The sequence below is a fragment of the Tympanuchus pallidicinctus genome, unplaced genomic scaffold, assembly GCF_026119805.1.
Source record: "Tympanuchus pallidicinctus isolate F22 unplaced genomic scaffold, pur_lepc_1.0 scaffold2, whole genome shotgun sequence".
Taxonomy (NCBI): domain Eukaryota; kingdom Metazoa; phylum Chordata; class Aves; order Galliformes; family Phasianidae; genus Tympanuchus; species Tympanuchus pallidicinctus.
Genome location: NW_026294721.1, coordinates 888,582 through 913,530, shown reverse-complemented (window position 1 = coordinate 913,530; position 24,949 = coordinate 888,582). Strand labels below are relative to the sequence as shown.

The following is a 24,949-nucleotide window of genomic DNA, read 5'->3' as shown; positions in this document are numbered from 1 at the left end:
GTCATTAAGATTGAAAGTGACCTCAAAGATGTCCAACCCATCCCACCATGCCCACTGACCCGCAGTGCCACATCTCCATGATTCTGGAACATCTCCAGGGATGGTGACCCCCCCCCCTGTGCCATGGTGACCCAGTTCCTTGGTGCTGTGCTCACCTCCTGCTCAAGGCTGGCTCTGCCTTGCTTTTCCTGGTCATAGAGCCTGCCATGGTTGATCTTTGGACTCCTTGCTGGCTCCTTCTGCTCTCCCTTAGGTTGGATAGGAATATTACAGACTAGGAAACAGTCTTCTGAGTGTGTGTTTTTCTATATATTGCGTATAACCTTTTGTAGGGATTTAGCCCTTCACCTTTTCTGAATCTGTTGTCAGCCCATGAAAACTTAGGATTTCCTTTGGTGCCATCAAGTGGCAAACGGCAGTACTGTTGCTCGGCTGAGACAAGGAGGAATGGTGGAGGCTGCAGTCATAGAACTGCCCTTCTGCTGAAGGGAGCGTGGCCAAATCCCATGAGACACATCTGTGTGTGGGCAGCGTACAGCCTGTGGGTGTCCCGAATCATTTTGCAGCCTCTGCATCATTTCCAGTCGTCGGGAGGATCTAATCTCCCACTGCAGGTCCTTCAAGAGGACATATCTCTTGTTGCTAATATAAAAACTCTTTCCCTTCCACGTATTGAAGAGGTTCAGGATCTTCCTGAAGTGCAGCTGTTCCATTTGAGTCGCCGTGTTTGCTTTGCTGGGCTTGCAAGCAAAGGACTGCTGAGCACAGAGCCCTTATCACAGGGCTGCTCAGCAGCACCATCAGGCTGTTCAGGTGTGCAATCCTTGCAGTAACAACTGGCTCTGTTTGCACAGTGAGATTTTTGGCTGGGGTGTGAGACTCTGTGCTGTAGGATTATCACTGCTTTTGTCCCTTGGTAAACTGTTTCTTTTCCCTGTCCTTTATATGCAGAAAGATGTATATGCAGAAAGATTTGCTTTGGGTAGTACTGCATTTTGCCTGGCTATGGCTTTGGTTCTCTCTTACTTTTGGATGCCGGAGAGGATCCAATATTGTTCTGCGTTGCTGAGCTGCTGAAACATGGGTCTCAATGCATCTGCACAAAGGCTGACGTGTGCAACAAAAGTCACCTTCCCTTTGCATCTCTCTCTTTCTGTGATAGAATGGTCTCCTTAATAATGACTTCTTTTGGCCCTTACTTGATGTCACATATATAGGCACACCATTCTGTCTTTCTTAGTTTCTGTGTGCAGATGTTCATTTTCCTAATTTTCCCTGTGCTATTCTACTGCCACTGCACTATTAAAGTGATATAGAATATATAGAAGATATTTAAAAGATATTAAAGAATTGTGTTCTTAAATCATAAATCTTCAATCTTAAATCAGCCAGCGCTGCTGCTTCGGTTTCTCTTCTCCCCAAGCCCGTTGGTTACAGTTTAAGCTGTCTTCATGCCTATGGAAAGAAAAAGCCCAATTGCATTTCACTGCAATTAATTGTAATTAGCACGGTTGTTTGGAATCGAGAAATGACTCCATGTCTGAGAGGACGAGGACGAGGAGGGTGTAAGTATGACTCAGCCCCGTTGTAACAGTTGCCATCGGATGGGGACAGCTGGAGGGAGGTGAGTTTGGATAGCTGATGAGCAGCCACTGCCTTTGGGAGCACACGAGGGAATTTCGCCGCTGCTGAGAACAATTGTTGGCAATGGGCTCCTGCAAACAGGGCGAGAAGAAAGGATGAGACCCTTTGAACGACTTGGGCATGGGTTCTTGGGCTGTGGTAGGGGTGTGTGTGTGGCCTGGGATGGCTGTAGTTTCCCCAGCCCTTGCCTGGTGCTGCTCAGCCTTGCATATGAACACTTTACCTGTGCAGGCAGTGTAGGCAGCTTGGGCTCATTATAACAGCTCCATTTTAGGAAATGAATACCAGGACAGCATGTTATGACTGGGGCTCTCCTGTGCTGAAGCTGCTCTGGTGGCTGGAAGCTGTTGAATTTCATAGAATGCTAGAATGGCCTGGGTTGAAAAAGACCACAGTGCTCATCCAGTTCCAACCCCCTGCTGTGTGCAGGGTCACCAACCAGCAGCCCAGGCTGCCCACAGCCACATCCAGCCTGGCCTTGAATGCCTGCAGGGATGGGGCATCCACAGCCTCCTTGGGCAACCTGTAACAGTGCCTCACCACCCTCTGGGTGAAAAACTTCCTCCTAATATCCAACCTAAACCCCCCCCTGTCTCAGTTTAAAACCATTCCCCCTTGTCCTATCACCCTCATAAACAGCCATTAATTTGGGGGGTGGAGCTGTGGGTATCCCCATTCATCACAGGGAGTGGGGCCAGCTGGCCTTGAAAGGTCCCTTCGAATTCAATTCTTTAATTTTGCTGAGGTGGAATAAAGAATCATGGAGGCGATGCAATTAGAATAGCTTTGGAAGAGACCTACAGAGATGAAATCCATTGGCCTGACCGTATTCTGTCCATCCATGTGCTGCATCCCCCATGCTGGCTCAAACACCCCAAAGCCCACCCTGCTGGTGCTGCAGTGCTTGGTGCCAAACCAGGTTTTCTGTACCCACCTCGGATATGGCTGGCTGTTATCTGTGTGCTTGGCAGGGGTCTGAAATTTGTGTGGACTTGAGATCTGGTGCAACAGTGACCTCAGTTTATTCATAGAATGGCCTGAGTTGGAAGGGACCTCAAGGATCATCGAGCTCCAACCCCCCCTCCACAGGTAGGGCCACCATCTCCACATTCACAGTCACAGAATTGTAGGGGTTGGAAAGGACATCTAGAGATCACTGAGCTCAGCCCCCCAAAAAAGCCTTACTTTAACCATGCCTGAAAGATCCACCTGCTAAATCATTATCTATTCGTTTCTATATGAGAACAAGAAATCTATCTGAAAACACAGGGTGGAAAAACTACCTGGCATGACTGAGAATAGTATTTCTCCCAGAGCTGGACGAGTTCTGACATACTCAACAATGCAGCTGCATAAGGACAGATAAAAACAGCAGTGACATCACACACTGATATTCAGTGCATTAGAAATATAAATGGGTGTTTTCAGTCAGTCCTTGGAAATAATCTTTCTTTCCATATTAACACTCCTTTATATGAGGAAAATCCCACAAGGATCGTAAGCAAAAGAAAGCAAACAAATGACCAAGCAAAAAACCTCCATGCAAATTTAAAAAATGAAGGGATATTTGCAATTTGTGAGTTGAGCATTTAGTACATCCCGTTCAGTTCCAGAATGGTTGTCATCACCTGATCTTAGCAATGAGTTATTTACAACTTTACCCATGTATGTAAGCACGAGGCAAAGCATTCCTTACAAAAAGCAAGGTGATGAGGCTATTTTATACCTAAGATGTTCACCGATTATTCAATCAAACGTCCCAAATCTACAGTATTGCAAGCTTGCACCTCTTCTGTCCCCCCAATCTGTGGAGCTATGGGAAGTGCTGACAAACCTGGTGACTTGAAGTAGCAGGGCACAGAGTTGCACGTTATGAGAAGCACAGCCCAGTTCTGTTCCTTTTGAAACCAGCAGTGTACGTGCTGACATCTAATGCTACACCAGGCTGCCCATCCAACCTGGCCTTAAACACTTCCAGGGACAGGGCATTCAACACCGAGGTGATGCTGTGTTTCCCCATGGGTTTTGGTAACTTTGCTCTTCAGGTTTCAGTAGTCTGAGGGAACTTTGCTCTTGCTGATTCTGTGTCTGGCTTGGAGGCTTAGGAAACCCACAGTGTCTGGCTCACACAAAAGCATGAAGCCCTTGGCTGCGGGCTCCCTGCGTGCAGAGTTCAACACGAGGCCTTCCAGCTCACCAAGCTGGCCTTGCTCGGCTTGCCTGCGTGCTAAAAAGCCAATGACGCCTTGTTTGAAGCTGAGCCTCAGTGCAGTTCAGCTGCGGTGACACAGGGTGGCGGTGCCACTTAAAGCTCTGCTGGCCCAGGGGCCGGGCTGATGGCTTTGGGCTGCTGTCAGCAGGGCTGCGTCCCTTCGGTGGCTCCTAATTACCTTGATCTGTGTGTGTGTCTGCTTCTCAACTCTGCTCTGATGTGCTCTGTAAGCTGCTGAGCTGAGGGAAGGTCAGAAAGCTCCTGGGAGTGCTGCTGATGTCCACATCCCCAGAAATGAATCAAACTGCCCCCATGCCTGGGATGTACAGCTTCACATTGCCAGGCTTTCAGTCCCTGCTTTTGACTTTCATTTTGGTTTTAATCAGCTTTTTAGGTCCTGCTGCAGCTGTCTCTCTCCCCAGACACACTGCCTTAAAGCCCCTTTGGGCTTCACGTGAGTTCAAGACCAAAATGTTGCCATAATTCTTCCCAGTAATCTTTATTTCCCTGTATCTGGAGCGAGACCTTTGCACACGTGAGCCATCATTGCTGTTTGCTACCTCTGGTAAAGTCGGTTTTGCTGGCAACAGAGATGCTTCTAGTCACTGGCCTGCTGTTGCTGTTCTGTTTCATGTCTGGTGTGTTAAGCTCTTGTCAGCACATCTTGCATGGGACTTGTTCTCTTTGTGCTGCTTTTGGATGAATGCTGGCCTGAAAGATTGCTTAGAGCGTGCTCTCACATTGCTCCTGCAGTGCTGCTGACCCCATAGCCTTGCTTTGGCTGGCCCCGACAGTCTGGGTGCCACTTACAGGTCTTTGCTTGGGACCGAGCAGTCTTCTGCACTGTGCAAACATCCCCAGCCCGGCAGCTGTCTCCCAAAGGAATAGGAGAACAGCTCTTAAAAGGAAAACAGCTCAGTGTCTGAGTGCTGAGTCAGACTGAAGCATTTCTCAGCCTGTGGCCAGACAGCTGGGAGGAGCTGAGAAACAGCGTCTGCACCATGTATCACAGGAGAGCCTCCAGCTATCTCACTCTGAAAGGCAAGCTGACCCATGAGAATCGATGCTGTGTAGAATTGCTGACCAGGCTGGCTCCCACTGCTTGGTTTTTGTCTGCTCGTGGTGATCCCTTGAAGAAATCCTTCTTGGAAGTCTTTGTAGGGCTGGGGAGAGTCTGAATAACTGCCCTGCGCTGTATGGGCAGTGCCTGGTTCCAGGAAAAAATATACCATAGGGTGGTTTCTGTGGGAGATAAGAGGGGCTGATCTCTCTGTGTGTGTGTGTGTGTGCTTTGTGCATCCCTTGGCTGATCTCTGTGCCTCCTTTGCACAAGAAAACTCTGTGAACATAGCATGCAGAGCTATTGAATGTGGCAGAGTATAAGAATCGCCCATCTCTCCCTGGAAGCACTCAAGTCCAGGCTGGATGGGGCTGTGAGCAGCCTGGTTTATGGGGAGGTGTCCCTGCCTATAGCAGGGGGTTGGAACGAGGTGATCTTAAAGGTCCCTTCCAACCCAAACCATTCTGTGCTTCTGTAGCATCGCCGATGTTGGAAAAGACTTTCAAGATTGCTGTATACACAGAATGTGGTTGGACTCGATGACTGTAAAGGTCTTTTCCGACTGAAATGATGCTGTGATTCAAGGCTGCTGTGTTTGTAGGCAGGTCACTGGGTACTTGTGCTGTTACCCATCCCTGCAAAGCACTTCCTCCTCTTGGAACAGTGTAACTAAGGTCAAATGAGTGTATGAAATGCTAAAAGTGAAGACATGCTTTCAGTCTCAAGCTTTCTGCTATTGAAACACACGTCAGCAGCATGATGTGAAATCACTTTCCAGTATTTGGGTGCTTTCTGATGTTTTGTTGGACTAATCTGTTATAGCTGAGGTGTGAATATATGGCAGAGCTGTCTGCCAAGATAAACAAGACCACATCTCATCGCTCCTTGGCGCCGCTCCTTCTGAGTGATTAAAGACTGCAATATCAGCTCCTTCCTCCTCAGCTGGGGAAAAACTGCAGGGATGCAGAAGTTCAGAGCAGTCCCAAAAATGGGACAAGTTTGGGGGTAATCATAGGGCTGAGAAGAGTGAGGGATGCCACAGCCAGTCCTGTTATCGTTCTGCTGCACCTGCTTAGGTGGTGCCTCTTCTTGTCCTCAATGGAAGATGATCTGATAGTGGAGGTAACGTCCTCCCACCTGTGTGGATCTTGGGTTAAAACTGGTCCTGATGCCTCTGGGTTCTGTCTCAAAGGGTGTTTAGGTTTGGACATCTTCCTAATGTATTTGGCAGGGATGTGGAAGCCTCAGAGGCATGAGTTCCTCATGAGAGTGACTCCATTGCTTCCCTTGGTATCTGCTGTTGGCTGTGGGAGAACACAAGCCAAAATGTTTCATTTCCTTTCTGCTTTGAATTTGCCTGGCTTAAGTTTGCAGTCGTGTTACGCTCTCAAGCTTTTCTTCTCTGTCTGGATTAAGCTGCTCCCTGTTACCTGGCCTGGCTGTGAGCACGAGGTTTTTTGTTTGGGTTTTTACCATGTGTTTATTTGTGGCTCATGCTTGCATCTGTTAATTCAGTCGGCTCTCAGTCTCCCTTCTGTATAAGCTGAGTGGAGAATCATCATCACAGAATTGCAGAATGGTTGGGTTGGAAGGGACCTCAAGTATGATGAAGCTCCAAACCCCCACCACAGGCAGGGCCACCAACCTCCACCTTTCATAGCAGCCCAGGCTGCCCAGGGCCCCAAACAACCTGGCCTTGAAGACCTCCAGGGATGGACGGGGCATCCACAGCCTCTCATGGCAGCTGCTCCAGCACCTCACTGCTCTCATAGTAAACAACTTGGCCCTGATCTCAGTGTCCTGCCATGTCCAAGGCACTGTTTCCATCCTGTGAACTTCTAGTGTCTTTTTGGTACATCCCATAGCTCTGGAATTGCACGTTCCCTGCCTTGGAGCTGTTATTTCCTCCTCACCTTTGGGTACCAAGAGAAAGTAGCCCACACTGCAGCACATCCAGATCTGTTGGTTGGGTCCTTGTTGTAGGCACTCAGTGTGCCAGCACACCACTGTGGGAAGGGAGGGGGACACACATCATTTGTAGCTCCAAGTCCACATCCTCTGATCCTTGCAGGTTTGTGTCTGCCCCCTAACAACAGTACATTCCTGCAACTAAGTGTGATTAGGGCGGATCGTTACATTTCTCCCTTTTTAAAAACCATCTTGTTTACAGGCGTTGTAAAGATGATTCATCTCTGCCTTAATGTTAACCAGCTTGGACGGGCTGAAATTTATCTCACTTGGTTCTAGCTAGCATTCCTATCCTACACATGGTGCGAATCAACTGTCCTTCCAACTTGAAAGAGCTTGAGAGAGCAGGGCCTGCTGACGCATCGCTTTTGTTCTTGGGGGAATTGTTTCCATTGTGCTCACTTGAAAAAAAAGGAGAGAAGTTGAAAGCTCTGCTCGTGGCCAGTTCTCTCCATACTCTCCTCAGCTGGGGGCATTCGTGTTTGCTGGAGCTGTTCTGGCTCGCCTGCCTGGGGTTGCTCCTTACATTTCCTGGCTCTTCTCAAGGCCGAACGTTAATTGCTTCAAGCTCTCCCTCTTTATGCCTTTCATCATCCCAAGTTCGTTCTGTAATAGGGACATTATAACCGAGTTGTTGCATTATATTTTCAATTAGGGTAATTATTTGTCGTTTTCTTCAGGATCTCGTTGGCACAGAGCAGCTGTGTTCAACCCCGGCGATGGCTGCGGCTTTACGGTGGCTCCGTTTTTCCAATGTATGGTCTGAAAGTCTTTATTGTTGTAAGTGAACGTCTGAGAAGACTTTAGAGCATTTTAATACCCAAGACTTGATCTTGTACAAATGAAGGAAATGGGAATTTGTCCTTTCACCATCAGTGAAAGTGGATTTGGGTGCTTTGAAGTCCTTGTAAAAGCTGCGAGAGACACGGTGCCCAAAGCCTCATTCCTGCCCAACATCAGGTGGTTTCCAAACAGCTCCAGCTCTTCTCTTCAGACCTACTAAACATAAATAACCTCCAGAAGCCACCACTCCATCCTCTCCCCGTCTGCGGAGGTATTTGGTCTCTCCAAATGTGTCTGATCTGCTCTCACTTGACATTTTTCTAACTTATTCTTAGAAATGATCAATTTAAGCAAGTTCCATAACATGCCCAGATGATCTATTTTGGAATTACAATTACAGAACCTCGTGTCTAATGTTTAACTTCTTGGGCAATTTAAGCCCATTACTGTTTTTCTTCTCTTCAACAGATGCAAATATTTGCACGGGAATGTGAGTCTGGGCTTCCTTCAGTGGTCACACATCCCAAATGCTGCTGCCTGTTCATCCACATTTCCTGCTTGGTGGTGATGCTGTTGCTGTCTGCATCCTCCAGATGAGTTTCCCAGAGTAGGCATCTATAATTAGAAAGAAGATGAGCTTTCAGTGACAGCACTGCAGAAGAGAGCAGCAGTCTGGGGTGAGGTTGAGATTTGTGGGGAAGGAGGGGTTTTGAGTTCCAGACCTCAGTCTTGGATCACAGGGGCTTAAGGCAGAGTTAGTGACTCTTTTTCAAGGGTCTGATGAGTGGTTCCAACTTGGCAAGGTTAATTAGGCTTTGTTGGGGTTCTATGGCAAAATGCTACTTAGAATGGCTCGGGTTGGAAGGGACCTCAAGGATCATGAAGTTCCAACCCCCTGCCACAGGCAGGGCCACCAACCTCCACATTTCATAGCAGCCCAGGCTGCCCAGGGCCACAAACAACCTGGCCTTGAAGACCTCCAGGGATGGACGGGGCATCCACAGCCTCTCTGGGCAGCTGTTCCAGCACCTCACCACTCTCTCTGTCACCGCTCTCTCTCTGCCACCTTTGTGGCTCCTCTGGACCCCCTCCAGCAGCTCCCTTTCTTGTACTGGGGGCTCCAGACCTGGATGCAGTACTGCAGACGGGGCCTCCCAAGAGCAGAGCAGAGGGGGACAATCACCTCCCTGTCCCTGCTGGCCACCTCTCTTCTGATGGAGCCCAGGATCCCGTTTGCTTTCCAAGCTGCAGGAGCACACTGCTGGCTCATGTTAAGCTTTTCATCCATCAGGACCCCCAGGTCCTTCTGTGCAGGGCTGCTCTCAAGGAGCTCCTTCCAGTCTGTATAGATGCCTGAGGTTCCTCCAGCCCAAGTGCCTAACCTTGCACTTTGCTGCATTGAACGCATGTCTTGAGCTCATGTGGGTTCTCTCCCTACAGCTGGCCAGACCCGTTGATTTTGGGGAAGCCCGATGGACTTCTCCCACACCTCCCTGTTTCCTCTCCAGCAGTTCTGAATGCTGTTCCATCAGCTGCATGGAGGCTGTGTCCCACACGAGCCGGCTCCATCCTGCCACGGCCCTTTAGCACCAACACTTCCTGAGCTCTGCTCCCTCTGCCAGCCCCTCAGGGACTGCTGCCTCCCAGCAGGCTTTGACTCCCCTCGGTTTAGTGTCACCGACGTCTTTCAGAAGCACAGCCTGCCTTACATTTTCCAATTTGCTAATGAAACCACTGAAGGAAAGCAGGCCCAGAAGAAATTTGTGTGGAATCGCTGTTGAAAAGCCCCTTCTGGTCGAGCCCAGTCACTGACAAGCAGCAGCAGCATCGTTTGGGGATGCATTCGGATGCTTTGTGACTCGTGCACGTGTGTGGTTTACGGTCGCTTTCTGTACCACCATCCTCCCAAAGTGCTGGGATAGCCTGGTCCTGCCTGCAGCCATGCTGAGTGCCCATGGGCAGCTTCCCTGCTTCTAACCTAGGTTGTACTGCCATGTCATGGCTTTTGGTGATGCCTATAAGCCCTGCTCCAGGGCTGCGTGGTGATGGGATGCTGCTAACAGTGCAGGTAGCAGCCTTGCAAACTTCCTTTGACCTCTTTTCCGTGGAGTTGTTGCACCACTCTTGGTTCTTTTTTTTTTTTTTTTTGCTTTGCTCAGTAGTTAATTTGTTTATTATGAAAGTTAGAATAAGATTAAACAAACTGTTAATGCTTTTATGTAGCTTAATGAGAAGAAAATGTTTCTGAGGGATGAAAACCACTACACAAGTTTAAAGGGGGGAGAGGACGGCTGAAAAAAATCGAAGTCCACAACAGACTCAGGAATTTGTTCCACTTATTAATTGAAAACAAAAGCAAGTCCCTTCGGTTCCACTGTCCCCAGAATGTCCTCCTTGCATTGTTCCAGATCTCTTTTATTTTGCCTCTGGAGATTTCCCTCCTCTGTGCTCGCAGCTGAATTTATTTAGGTTACTTGGGAGTCGCTGTCCTGCAGCCGCGCGGCGGGCGGCTCTCGTTGGGAGTGAGGTTGCAGGGTCAGCCTTGTAGCTTCTCATTCTCCAAAACTGCCTGGAGCCCCTCTGGTTAATGGCTGAGCCTGAGAGATGCAGGAAGGACCTCCACAGTTAGTTCCTAAAGATTTCCTGCTGTTAATTAATGTATGTGCAGTAACTTGAAGCTCTTGGGGTGTCCTTGCAACGCGTTTGGGGCATCTGGTGTTGTCACCTTATCACAGGACCCCAACCTGGCTGAGGATGGAGCCCCTCTGGTTCCATCCAGCCCTGCAGCACCTTAAGACCCCACGCTGGGCTCTCCTCACTGGGTCCTTCCTTGCCAAACCAACAGTGAGCCTTGTAATAAACCAGAAGTCTTAGTGCTGAGTGCTGGGAGCGGTGATTGCGGTGGGTGAAGGTGTACAGAAGTGCTTCCTGCGGTCAGAGGGGACCTCTTGTGCTCCAGTTTGTGTTCAGTGCCTCCCCAAGCTCAACCCTATGATTCTATGATTCTAACCCACCCCACCGTGCACATCCCCCAAATGCCACATCCTCATGGTTCTGGAACACCTCCATGGATGGTGACCCTGCACTGCCTGGGCACCCTGTGCCCAACCGCTCTTCCCACAACGACATTTTCCCTAATATCCATCCCTATTTTCAGATGAGCACTGCAGTAGCGTAAGGCCATGCTGGGACCTCTTCTTCATGGAGGCGTTTGCCCATGATGGATATCTTGGAAAGATTTTTCTAGTTGACCTTTTGGTAAAACCAAAGTGGAGTTTTAACGCGTGTGCAGAAATTGCGAAACTTCACGATACGATCCAGGAGCTTTTCCAAGTCTTCTACAATGGTTTTATTTAGCCAGCATAGTTCAGAAATGCAAACCAGAGGGATGTGTCAGCGAGCACAGCCTTCCATCGCTGGGTCATTGCTGCCATGAGTGCGGTGGGACAGAGCCTCTCATAGAGTCAGAGAATGGCCTGGGTTGAAAAGGACCACAATGAGCATCCAGCTCCAACCCCCTGCTGTGTGCAGGGTCACCAACCAGCAGCCTAGGCTGCCCAGAGCCACATCCAGCCTGGCCTTGAATGCCTGCAGGGCTGGGGCATCCACATCCTCCTTGGGCAACCTGTGCCAGTGCGTCTCCACCCTCTGTGTGAAACTGCATATGTTCAATGTGTTGAAACTTGTGTGTGGGTCACCTTCTCGTGTCTCCTGAGCTGCTGGGTCCATCACTATGAGAAAGGCATTGAGGCTCTGTGTGCAGAGAAGGGCAATGGAGCTGTGAGGGGTCTGGAGCACAGCTCTTATGGGGAGCAGCTGAGGGAATGGGATGGCTGAGTTTGGAGGAGGCCCAGGTAGACTTTATAGCCCCTAACAGATGTAGTTGTACACGAGTTGTCATCTCCACGTTATGTTTGTGGCCATGCATTGTGAGCACCCTGAGCTCCACTGCTGTGGGGCAGCACTAGATGGCACTCTGTCTCCAGCTTTCACCTTCCACCAGCAGAGCTCTGCTAAGCTGCAAGGAAAAGCAGAGCACCGTTGTGGCACGTGTAGTTTTAGGAAGCTGTGTCTCTTTTTGCCTTTATTCCAAAGCGGAATTGTGCTGTTAAAGCTTAGAGATAGGAAGGGGAATGAGATTTGGCAGCTGTAGAGCTGATACTTTTCCTTTGTAGCTTCCCTCTCCCCTTTAATATATATATATATATTTTTACAGCTTGGATTGTGGTTATTTCTTGTCAGTAATGACGCTGACAGGTTTTGGAATCGTGGCTCACTGTGACATCTTCTTTTTTAGGTCTGTTTACGATGGAGAGGAACACGGTCGTTTCATGGAAAAACTGGAAGCACGAATCAGAAACCACGATCGGGAGATTGAGAAAATGTGCAACTTCCATTACCAGGGTTTTGTGGACTCCATCACAGAGCTGCTGAAAGTTAGGGGAGAAGCCCAAAAGCTGAAGGTAAGAGAAAGCTGCTGGATGCGGCCCAGGGCAGCTGGCTGCAGGTGGCCCTGTCTGAGCAGGAGACTTGGACAAGGTGACCTCCAGAGATCTCTGCCAACCTCAAGTGCCCTGTGGTTGACCAACCAAACAGACATCTCCTTTTGTCCAGAGCCTCTCCCCTCTGCCTGGGAAAAACCAAACCAAACCCAACAACAATGTTAATTCTTTCTCCCTGTAATGATCAGTTAGTCATATGAAACTCGACAATTATTTTGGCAAACTGGAATGCTGTGGTACATCAGAAGTGTGAGGAAGATTAAAGCTAGGCCTGTTCTGTGTTAGTAAACATGTGTTTTTCCTGGGATACCTTCGGCCAACTTCTTAAGCTCTGCAGTCAGCAGCATGTCTGCTGTAGCACCATCCACTTCAGTGCCTCATCTGACATCAGATTCTCATTGCAGAGGGCGTTGAGTTTGAGTCAGATCTGCAGAAGTGGCACGGGTTGCCTGGAGAGGTGGTGCCTCCATCCCTGGAGACATCAGGTCAGGCTGGAGGGGCTCTGAGCACTGATGGAGCTGAGGGTGTCCCTGTTCATGGCAGGGAGCGAGAGCAGAGGGCCTTTAGAGGTCCCTCCCATCTCAAAGCGTTCTGTGGTTCTGTGGAAGCAGTCTGGTGCAGAGCTGACCTTAATTATGAGATACCTGCATGTTGCTGGCAGGTGAGATATTAATATTCAAAAAATGAACTTCAGAACATTGTGAGGTGCTCAGAGGAAGCAGGAACAGCAGTGAGAAATAAGTAATAAGTACAACAAGAATGTTTGCACAAACCCATGGCTTGATTCCCTTTCTCCAGCATCTCCAGGTGTGGTTGGTTTAACTAGAAAGTAAAATGGATAGAGCAGGGAGTGGGGAAGGTAAAATGGTTACGGCTAGGAATGAGTTTTGCAAGTATGGTGGCCTTTAAGCTGTACAAAAAGATATGAGAAAGGGAGGTTTTCATCTGTTTATTGGAAGAAATGCGTTCAGCAGTGTGTGGAAAAAGGTGTGTGTATGATTGGAGTGTAGGTAAGTGGTAGGAAGGAAACTAGGCAGGTTTCTGGGGACACGAAGGGTCTGGAGCTTGATGGTGGTCCTATATGCAGTGGCCAAGTATGCTTGTGGTTTAAGCATGGCTTCTGTGCCTTAGAATGGGAATATTACACAGTCTGGGGCATATGAGACATACATGACATTGGAATAACTTGGTGAGTGTCAGAGATTGGAGAGCTTTCCTTGTTTTCCTCCAGAAGTTGGAACACAGCTGGGTGGAGTCTGTTGAGGAGATCCTTTCTGGAGGGTGTGTGGGATTGCTTGTTGGGACCTAGAGGAGATAAAGCCATAAATAAGGGAATCAAAGTCTCAGAAAAGCACATTTTCTGGAAAAGAAAAAAAAAAAACACCCAGAACCATTTTAACTTCAGTGTTTTTTTTTTTTCCCACACATTTATTTATTCATTTAAAGCCACCTTGGGCATTTCCATGCAGGCTTCTAGATAGGCACAGCCCTGATGCCACAAACCAACGTGTGCTTCCAGGATCACCTTTGTGGGGATGTTTCCTTGCATCAGAGGCACTCTTATTAGGACAAGGCCATTGAAAATACGACGAAAGAAGACTTTTTTTGTTGTTGTTGTTGTTTTAATTATTATTATTTTTTTTAAAAGCCATTGTTTATAGCCAAGAATTCCACATTGTTTGTTTTCAAGGGCTTGTTGCTGTTTCCCATTCTGCAAACAGCTGCTTTGTTGGTGGCACGCTGTGAAGTCCATCTCTACCCTCAGGATCTCTCTTGATTTCCATCACTATGTGATCTATTAAACAGCACATTGGAAAAATACACACAGAAGCCTATTGGAGAAATACTGAGCCCTCTTTGTACGGGTTTCTCCAGGGAATCATCTGCGAGTCCAGTGGTGAGAGTGAGTTTTGTTCCAGCTATTCAGTCTGCATTTGATCTCAGCCCTTTTCTCAGTAGTGCAGGTCTTTGAATGGACATCCAAGCAGCTATAAAGTAAATGCCCTCCATATTGCATCTCTACTATGCATCCTAAATAGGAGCCAGTACTGCCCTGTTCCTGCTCCCACTTCACACTCCCACTGACTGTTGGATGCCTTAGACCAGCCCAGCTCCTGCACCTCACAGAGATTCCACTGGAAATTAAAAGACAGATTATAAACTAGAATGGTTCAGCTTGTAGACGTGACTGGAGAACAGATCTCAGAGGGAAAGGGCTGCTGACAACCTCAGCAATCCCTCTCATCTCAATCACGTTATGCTTCAGCTGGGTCACTCCTGATGGATTTCTCTCTAACCCTAACCTTAACCCTAACCTTAACCCTAAGCCTAAGCCTAAGCCTAAGCCTAACCTTAAGCCTGAGCCTAAGCCTAAGCCTAAGCCTAACCCTAAGCCTAAGCCTAACCCTAACCCTAACCTTAAGCCTAAGCCTAAGCCTAACCCTAACCCTAACCCTAACCTTAAGCCTAAGCCTAAGCCTAACCCTAACCTTAAGCCTAAGCCTAACCCTAACCTTAAGCCTAAGCCTAACCCTAACCTTAAGCCTAAGCCTAAGCCTAAGCCTAACCCTAACCCTAACCCTAACCCTAACCTTAAGCCTAAGCCTAAGCCTAAGCCTAACCCTAACCCTAACCTTAAGCCTAAGCCTAAGCCTAACCCTAACCTTAAGCCTAAGCCTAAGCCTCCCACCAGGTATATGGAAAATTTGCTGCTCTTGGTGTAAGATCAGCAGCCCTAGGCTATCCTAGAGGGTTGTGCTTCTGATGTCTTTTACTGCCTTTAGTTTCCTACTGTGAAGTCTTTTCAGTTGACAAGGTTCTCTTTTGGTGTTTTGCTCTAAATGTGTTTTTTTAAGCTGGACCAGTCAAAGTGAAGCAGTGCATAGGGTTTACAAATCAGAGCTTTGTAGGGCTCTGAGGGAGAGAAGATTTAGGTTGGATGTGAGGGGGAAGTTCTTGACAGAGAGAGTGGTGAGGTGCTGGAACAGCTGCCAGAGAGGCTGTGGATGCCCCGTCCATCCCTGGAGGTGTTCAAGGCCAGGATGGATGGGGCCCTGGGCAGCCTGGGCTGCTATGAAAGGTGGAGGTTGGTGGCCCTGCATGTGGCAGGGGTTTGGAGCTTCATGATCCTTGAGGTCCCTTCCAACCTTGGCCATTCTATGATGCTGTGGTTCTCTGTTCATGCATACCAACCAGATGTAGATGCAACATCAGGTAACAGCGTCGCATAGGCTGGTGTTCACTTGTGCTCACTGCGCTCACCGGGTCCTTCTTTGGAGCTGCTGTCCTGGTGTGTGCTGCTAAAAGTGCCCTGGTCTCACAGTGGATTCCTATAGGGAGTGGATAAATGAGGAGATGGTGATGGATAATTAACCCTGTCCGTGGGTGCACCTCCGGATTGGGAAGTTGGTTGCCAGCTGGAAGGCCCACTTGACAGCCACCCCTCCCCTCGTCTGAAAGGGATGTGAACAACCCACATAGGTGGGTGCTGACACGAGATGGAGCCAGCACAGCTCTTCAGGGTCACACGGGTGCCCTTGGCATCCATTCCCAGGATTCCTCTCCAGTGGCCTTTGCTCTCCTCTCTCATCACTCTGACATTCTCTAAACGATAGCAGAGCGATGCTTAAAGCCCGCAAACAAAAGCCCTGCTCAGTACCACATGTTCCCCATAGAGATGAATGAACTAACAACTCAAGCATCCTGTGAGCCCCTCGTGTGATCCACTCGTCTCGTTCTTCACATGTGCCCACCTGTTGTCTGTCCCCCCCCCCCACCTTGCTGTGCATCTGCATTAAATTATCAGATCCCTCCGTCTGAACAGCTTCGCTGTGTCTACTGAGAGTCCCTATAAATAATCACCCATCTCTTTTCATTGTGTATGGATGTAGATCCTGAGAACGAAACAAAACACAGCCCCCTGCCTCCAAAAGCTCGGTGTGCCGGGGGGTTGCATCTTTGCTTTAGCCAGGATCGATATGTAATTTTAATAGAAGACTCATACAGCCTTGGCATTATTTTAGGAGCAGTTTTAAATTACCCGACATGGATTCCTTTTTCCTGGTGGGATTTGCAGGATATAAGAAAATAAAATAATCTTTTGGAAGAGATGCCATGCTCCTGCTTGTAAAATCTCAATACATCATAAAGGAAATGAGCAGTTTTTGCACAGGGCAAGCAGCCAGGAGAGCTGAAGCTACTGCAGGAGGGGGAGCGATCTGATGCAGATGCTGTGCATGGATGTCATGAAATGAGTGCTCTTCTTGCATTGTGGCAAGCTACTAATGGCCAGCATTAGGCACACAGGGAGAGCTGGAAGGCATGCATCATCCACGTTCTGCTGGGTAATTGGAGAATACTTTCACTGGACACCTTCACTAGTGATGAAACCATCCTGAATTCATGGCTGCTCTGTTTTGGTGGCAGCTGGAGAGCTCTGCACTCTGATGCTGCAGCTGTGAGGAACTTCTACGTGGAGAAGTCAGGACAACTTAGAAGCACTGACCTATGAAGGCAGGCTGAGGGAGCTGGGCTTGTTCAGCATGGAGAAGAGAAGGCTGTGGGGTGACCTCATTGCAGCCTTCCAGGACCTGAAGTGAGCCTACAAACAGGAGGAGAGTCAACTCTGTGAAAGGGTAGATAACAGCAGGACAAGGGGAAATGGTTTGAAGTTGAAGGAGGGAAGACTTAGGTGGGATGTGAGGGGGAAGTTCTTGACAGAGAGAGTGGTGAGGTGCTGGAACAGCTGCCCAGAGAGGCTGTGATGCCCCGTCCATCCCTGGAGGTGTTCAAGGCCAGGTTGGATGGGGCCCTGGGCAGCCTGGGCTGCTATGAAATGTGGAGATTGCTGGCCTGCCTGTGGTGGAGGACGGGTGGTGGAGCTTGAAGACCCTTAAGGTCCCTTCCAACCAAGGGCATTTTATGGTTCTATGTACTGACTGGAAGCCAAGCTTTTATTTGACTTGTGGGATGTTATGCTCTTGAATAGACACATATATAAAAAGCAAGTGCCCTATTGCAATTTACATTTCTGTCCGAGCTCTGTTTCTGGTTTTTGTGTGTAGAATGAACAGAACTCCTCCAAACACACATGAACTGGTTCATAAAATTGCATGATGCCAGTGGAAGCCCAACTGCAGGTATAGTAGACCTGAGTACAAGAAGAAAGCTCTGGGAGATCCTAAAAGGACAAGCCTGGAAGTGACAGTTTGCAACATTAATAGCTAGAAAAAAAGGATTCTGTGGGAGAAACAAAAAGTAGTTTTGTGGCACGTTAATTTTGCACTGTGAGGCACCTTCGTGCCGTGCAAGAGAATGGCGTGTGAAAGGCAGCGTGCTGATGTGTGTGAGCAGTTTCTTCTCCTGAAAAGCTTTGTCCTGATTTACGTGTACTTGTGTTCTTTCTCTCTCCCTTCCTATCCCCACAGAACCAAGTGACGGACACCAACCGAAAGCTGCAGAGTGAAGGAAAAGAGGTGTGTGCTGCACTCACTCGCTGTCTTTTCAGCTTTTCCAGAACGTGGCGGTGCTTGGTGGTGGCAAATGACTGAGCAGTGGTAATTGCTAAGCATGGCGTGGGTGCCCCAGCACAAGAAAGGTGTGGAACTCTTGGAGAAGGTCCAGACAAGGGCCACTAAGATGACCAGAGGGCTGGAGCACCTCTCCTATGAGGAAAGGTTGAGGGAACTGGGCTTGTTCAGCTTGGAGAAGAGAAGGCTTTGGGGAGACCTCATTGCAGCCTTCCTGTGCTTGAAGGGAGCATATAAACAGGAGGGGGAACTGTTTACAGGGGAGGCTGTTTACAAGGGTGGCTGGTGATAGGACAAGGGGGAATGGTTTTAAAGTGAGACAGGGGAGGTTTAGGTTGGATATGAGGAGGAAGTTTTTCACTCAGAGGGTGGTGAGGCACTGGCACAGGTTGCCCAAGGAGGCTGTGGATGCCCCATCCCTGCAGGCATTCAAGGCCAGGCTGGATGTGGCTCTGGGCAGCCTGGGCTGCTGGTTGGTGACCCTGCACACAGCAGGGGGTTGGAACTGGATGCTCATTGTGGTCCTTTTCAACCCAGGCCATTCTGTGATTCTATGATTCTCTCCTCCTACATTGTTGTGTGTCAGACCAATGACTCCAATGAAGCTGACAGATAAAACTGCCCTGTGGGGAGGAAGTGATGCACTTTGCCAGAACCAAATAAACATTCCCATTAGCTTGAGTGGAGGATTCTCCTTTATGCTCCAGAAGTAGACCAGCCAAGGCTTTCACAAACCCCATCCCAGGGGTTGGGACTGGCTGGCCTCACAGGGCCCTTCTAACCTCAGCCATTCTGAGATTCCATACACAGTGCACTGGAGCACAGAGCTGTGGCCTTCCCCTCGGAAAGGACCAAACCAAGGAGTTCTCTCTGGTGTACATCTCTCCGTCTGCTTGCTGTTTTCAGTGAGACTTTCTTTTTCCTTTTCCAAAGCTGATAATAGCAATGGAAGAGCTGAAGCAATGCCGACTGCAACAGAGGAACATTTCAGCGACGGTTGATAAGCTGACGCTGTGTCTTCCCGGTGAGGAGCCCAGAATTTCTCTTTATTTGTTCAGCTGTTGATTTGAATGCACGTCTCTTTGCTCTGTGTTTCTGTCTCAATACTTCTGTGTTTTTTTTTTTTTTGTTTTGTTTTGTTTTGTTTTGTTTCTCTTTCCAGTTCTGGAGATGTACAGCAAACTGCGAGAGCAAATGAAATCGAAAAGGTAAATTTTGCATAGCAAAAGTTGTAGTGGAGGGGCTGAAAAGCTTCCATTTGGTGCTGCTTGAATTCCACAAAGAGCTTCTCGATGCTCAGCAATTCCATGTCAGCATTGCCACGTTAACAGATCTGATTTCTGCTGGTGTCTCTGTGGCTCAGCCTCCCGTGGTGCAGACCAGACCTCATTTCATTCTGCCTCTAGGCTTTCTGATGAAGATGGATGTTTGCTGTTCCTTTTCTTTTTGTCTGTGGAAGCTTGCCTTTGGGATGGACTTCCCAAATCAGTGCATGGCTCCGTACTTCTACGTTCTTCACGAAGTGCTGTGCTGGGGGCACCAGAATACAGAACTGACCTAATCTGGAAGAACCCAGTGAATGTGAACAAGAGCCAGAGAGCTGAGAAACGCTGAGCAGGGCAGTAGGAGGAGGTGGTGAGAAGGCACCCGGCTTACTTTGTGCTAGAAGTCATCGCTCGGAAGAGTGAGCTGAACTGAAAGGGCTCTGTGGCTCAGAACTCACAGACTGTAAATCCAGGGTTTTTCTCACCCCACAGCTGTCATGTTGCTGAGGAATTACAGCCCAGGCATGGCCGGGCTCCTGGGGGCTGGTTTTGTTTGAGCAGCACGGGATTTTGGAGGCCCTGGGGGGTGGCAAACTGGGCATAGAGCAGCTGCTGGGGCGAGGGCAGTGGAAAATGTGCTGGGCTCCAGCTGAATGGCACGTGGGGAGGGCAGCCGGGTCTGCTGCTTGCTCTGTGCCTGCCATCCATCATGCACACAACGCGGGAGGAGCCAGATGTTTCCAACAAGGCGATAACTAATTGGATGGGCGGAATGCTACACTTCCCCTTCTGCCTGCACTCATCTCTGTGGTCCTCGGTCCCCAGGAGCCTTGGGGGAATGGATAAGCATCACTCCTGGAATCGGGGCTGGCTGGAGAGGTGCTGGGGAGCCTGTCAGCTGTGCACGAAGCTTGCTCTCGTTCTCTGGATGGCTCAGTGCAGGGCAGGCTGCACTTTGTCCAACTGTTTTCATTCTGTTCATGGGAACAGCGAGGGGTTTATCCGCTGACAGATGTGGGGTGGGGAGCTGGAGCAGATCACAGCACTGTGAACTTTTGAAGGGAATCCACATGCTGCTCAGTTCCCTCGTTCAGGGTAGTGTTTCCAGGGTCTGGTTCTAAGAATTGCATCTTTTTTTTTTTTCCTTCCCCTTATTGGACTGGTTCATTTTGAAACAAATAGAAGCTGAAAGCCACATTTAAGGAATATCTGAACCCTTGGCTTTTTGCTTTTTTTTCTCCCTCCTTCTTTGGATTTGATGGCTTCATTCACCAAATGCAGCACAACATATTAAATATTTCTGTGTCTGCACCCGGTCTCACTTATATGTCATTTCTTCATAGCCAGTGAGGGGTTTGGTTACTGTGTGAGGAGCCTCAGGTTTGGGCTGCAGAGCAGCAGGGTTGGCATTCGGGCTGAACGAACTCAACTCTTCCAAAGTAGACAAAGATGTGCTATGCGCTGTTTGCTGCCTGATGGTTATAATGTGAGTGATTTCCAACTAGAAGAGGGGAGATTTAGATGGGATATAAGGACAAGGTTCGTGATGAGAAGGGTGGGCACAGGTTACCCAGAGTGGCGGCGGTGCCCCTGGAGGCGTTCAGGTCGGGCTGGCTGGGGCTCTGAGCACTGATGGAGCTGTGGGTGTTCCCGTTCGTGGCAGGCAATGGGACTGATGGCCTGTAGAGATCTGGGTGTGCTCTGCACGTCTCAGTGCTGAGCTGTGCATTGCCTCCACGTGCTCTGGGCTCTGGTTTTGGCAGGCAGTCGGGGACCCCATCAATGCACACCCGCTGTTCCCGCAGGCCGTGTTTGAGCTGCTTCTGGTTCAACAAACAATGCCTTAAAATACAACAAACCCCCAATGCGTGTTTATTCCTCTGGTTTAATTTCTGGCTTTCTGCGTGCTCTGAAGTTTCCCTCCAGAGAGGATTGCATTTTATTGCAAATAGCATTTTGTATCTCACCCAAATGTAAACGCTGACCGGGTTGCTGGGTTAATCCCTTTGACTTCTGATTTTCAGGCAATTTCGGGTTAAAATAACTTCCCTTTGGAACTGCCTGGGGTTTAGGCAGGAGTGAATATGAATGGGGATTTGAGTGTGAGGTTATTGCCTTGGCACTTAACGCGTTTCTTAGGGCCTTCAGGGTGCAAATGGAAGTGCTTGTGGCTGGGATTAAGCATGGGCAGAGTGAGCAGTAGTTGCCTTCATTCACCTGAGAGGGAACTGTCACCTGGTGATGCCTTAAATGTATTTTGCAGGCACTGCTAATGCTTCCAAGGCACTTGCCTGCCATTCAAGATGGCAACTTCAATATACAGTTTTAAGATATGTATCTCTTACAGCGGAGGAATAAATTACTCCAAAGCAAAGCAGAGATTATGGACAGCAGCAGTTCAGCAGGAGCTGGAGAAGGAGGGACCTTGCAGGAGAAGTGTCCTTTGGGCCCTTTATATGGGGTCACACTGAGGTTGTCTTCATCTCTATCTAAATCAAAGCGTGTCCTGGATGGAAAGCATTTTTTAACAGTGCTCAGCAGCATTTGAACAGCTGGAAGGAAGGTGGGGTCTGACTGCTTCTATGCACAGGAAAGAAACCTGAGAGCTCTCACATCCAAGACACTTAGAACAGAATAACAAGTCTCTGTGTTAGGAGCACATATTGCATACCAATTTGTCAGCCTGAGGTACATTATGGTGTATTCCCATCTCCACCCTCCTGTCTTATGGCACCTCACTGTTAGAGGTCACAGAATGCAGCAGTGCCTACCCCATATCTCACACAGCAACCCCGTGGTCTGGGGGTGCTTTGGAGACCCTTCCTTTTGGGGAGGTTCTGGGGACAGCATGGCCTGGTGCAGGTGGGTGAGAGCTGCTAATGAACTCAGCTGGTGCAGTACCTCATTACCCAGCTGGTCCTCATCTGTGCATCACAGCTCTGAGCTGTGACTCTCACAGCGTGCCTCTGCTTCTCAGTTTCAAAAGGAAAAGGCTGTTTGCATGGTTATCTGAATCAAAGATGTGCACTGCTTTCAACAGAGCTGAAATTGTTAGATCTACTGAAAATTTACACAGTTTGAAGAAGAAGTAGGATAGAAATAGCTGTTCTTTTCCTGCATCTGCTTTGCTTGCTGTCCTCAGGCACTACCCAGCACTGAAGACCCTGGAGCACCTGGAGCACACCTACCTGCCCCAGGTGAGCCACTATCGCTTCTGCAAGGTGATGGTGGACAACATCCCAAAGCTGCGTGAGGAGATCAAGGAGGTGTCCATGTCAGACCTCAAGGATTTCCTGGAGAGCATTCGTAAGCACTCAGACAAGATTGGGGAGATGGCGATGAAGCAGGTAAGGGCTTGTTCTGTTTGGGGTAGGAGGGTGGCTGCATTAAGCTGAGTTCTGTCTTCTTGCCATTAAAGGCTTCACAATGATTTTGTTTTGAAAGGTGAAACGATGACCGTTCTGTGGTCGCTGCTGGAGCTTACCTTGTGATTTTTGCACTGTTGAAAACTGGTGGTTTGTTTTCATCGTCTTCTCCCATCTGCACTTTGCTGCAGGCTCCTGCTGCCCCAGAGGTGCAGGCAGGGTGTGTGCCTCGTGGTTTGCCCTTAAGGATGTTTGAATTGCTGTGCCTGGTGGGAGCTGGAATGCTCTGAGACACCAGTGCTGATTTTACAGGTGCAGATTAATAGAAGTGCATCTTCTGATGCACCCTGACTTTTGTTTTTTGTGTCTAAAGCTGATTTTCAGATACTGGCAAACCTTCCTTGTGACTTGTGCTTGCCTAGCTGTAAAAAGTGAACCTGATCAACTAAACGTGCACGTGCTTGTATTTAAGTGGGATTGCTTATCCACTGATTCCTTTAATATTCACGTTTTCCATTTTGATTTGGATTTTCTAATCAAAGCCAGAGAGCTCTGCTCATCATTTCCATTAAAACAAGCTTTAAATTCAGATTGACTGGTAATGAAACAAAGTGGTGCCTCTTGATCTTGATAACGATAGGACAAGGAGGAATGGTTTTAAACTGAGACAGGGGAGGTTTGGGTTGGATATGAGGAGGAAGTTTTTCACCCAGAGGTGCTGAGGCACTGTTACAGGTTGCCCAAGGAGGCTGTGGATGCCCCATCCCTGCAGGCATTCAAGGCCAGGCTGGATGTGGCTCTGGGCAGCCTGGGCTGCTGGTTGGTGACCCTGCACACAGCAGGGGGTTGGAACTGGATGCTCATTGTGGTCCTTTTCAACCCAGGCCATTCTGTGATTCCTGCTTCCTCTGCCAGTAGCTGCCTGGTTGGACTTGGTGGCTTATGGGAAGCACTCTTGCCAAAGCTTCTCCCAAGAAAAAAAGTGGTGGTGTTACATTCATGGCTGGAAGCACAGGAGGGTTCAGTTCACTTATAAACACTGTTCTTTCTGTAAAATTGACTGGCTTTGTTGCCTTCTCAATCTCTTTATGCGTTGGGAAAACCAACTCTTAATGCCATGTAGAAGAGCTGTGAAGAACAGAGGGCTTGGAAGGGGTGCATCATTCTACTCCTTCCAGTCCAACCCTTTTATTAGCTGTTGCATTAAATGAAGCTGACTTCTCTAAACCTGCAGAACCCTTCCTCCCCAGTGAGCTGGATGTCCTGCTGCAGAGCCAGACATGCATGGTGGCATGGTGGGAGCCCCCGAGGTCATCGTGCTGAATTTACGTGGTACAATGGTTTTTTTGGAAAAAAGATACTAGCAAAAAGAAGAAACCAAAAAACAACCACCCAAACAACTTGTTGGTTGTGACATCCGAACTTTGAAACAAATTATCCTTTGGTTTCTGTGGCTCTGGGTGGGAAGGAAGAAGTTTAATTTGCTTTTTGGTCCCCAATTAGTGCAGCAAATGTGCTGCTCTAAGTAAATAAATAGTTATTTATATCCCATTAAGGATATTCACCAACCATAAAGGCATAAAGGGATGCAGATGTGTCCTCTTCCCATGGTTCCCAGCCTTGCTCTTGTGGTGCTGGATGAGACTGGTGCTCAAACCTCATGGCACCACGGCTGTGTTTGGGAGGTTCCAAATCCTTTGGCATAGGCAGACCCATTTTGAGCATTTCCCAGTTATTTCAAGGAGAAACAGGAGGCTGGAAATAAAAAGCCCCCAGGGTGTGCTTTCTTTCCTCCCATGGCAGCTCCCTGGCTTCATTTTCCTCCCTGATTTTTGGCTGTTAGGCCATTTCTCTACACTTAGCCTTTTGTCTCTCGTTGCTTATCTCCACTGCTGATGTTTTCAGCTTTCCTGAAGCTCATTATTTGTTTTTTTGGCTCTAGATAGCTGTGATCCTGCACCTGGGAAGGGCTGACTGCAAACATCAACGCAGGTTGGGGGCTAGCTGCTGGAAAGGAGCTCTGTGGAGAAGGACCTGAAGGTCCTGGTGGACCAACGGGGTGACCAAGAGCCAGCATTGTGCCTTGGTGCCCAGGAGGGCTAATGGGATCCTGGGGTGTATTGCACAGAGTGTGGACGGGAGGGTGAGGGAGGTTTTCCTCCCCTCTGCTCTGCCCTAGAGAGGGCACATCTGGAGCACTGTGCTCACTGCTGGGCTTCCCAGTTCCAGGCAGACTGGGAGCTGCTGGGAGAGCCCAGTGGAGGGCTGCAGAGCTGGTGGGGGCCTGGAGCACCTCCTGAGAAGATCTTACCAATGCTTATAAATGGTGGAGGTGAAGTGGATAGGGTCAGACTCTTTTTGGTGATGCCCATCAACATGATAAGGGGCACTGGGCACCAACTGGAATATGCACAAAATCCACCTGAACATGAGAAAAAGCTTCTTGACATGGAGGGTGGGAGAGTTCTGGCACAGCTGCCCAGAGGGGTGATGGAATCTTCTTCTCTGGAGATACCCAAACCTACCTGGACTGTTTCCTGTTCTGTAAGTAACTTGGGTGAGTGTTGGACTGAGGGGTCTCCTTCCAACCCATACATTTGCATGCTTCAGTTGCAAACGCAG

At 48.8% G+C, this 24,949-nt stretch overlaps 1 protein-coding gene across 6 annotated transcripts in view; it reads left to right on the top strand.

The window, feature by feature from the left end:
* The window catches only part of EXOC6B (exocyst complex component 6B), a 244,112-nt gene that overhangs the window by 17,155 nt on the left and 202,008 nt on the right, over positions 1–24,949 (top strand). For 5 of the 6 annotated variants that reach the window (XM_052681846.1, XM_052681843.1, XM_052681849.1 and 2 more), the window contains exons 2-6: positions 11,965–12,130; positions 17,596–17,643; positions 18,631–18,721; positions 18,860–18,905; positions 22,105–22,309. In XM_052681846.1, the coding sequence (XP_052537806.1) occupies positions 11,965–12,130; positions 17,596–17,643; positions 18,631–18,721; positions 18,860–18,905; positions 22,105–22,309 (556 nt within the window). Of the gene's footprint in view, positions 1–11,964; positions 12,131–17,595; positions 17,644–18,630; positions 18,722–18,859; positions 18,906–22,104; positions 22,310–24,949 lie in introns of those variants that run through there. The other variant, XM_052681847.1, reaches the window with a different exon arrangement.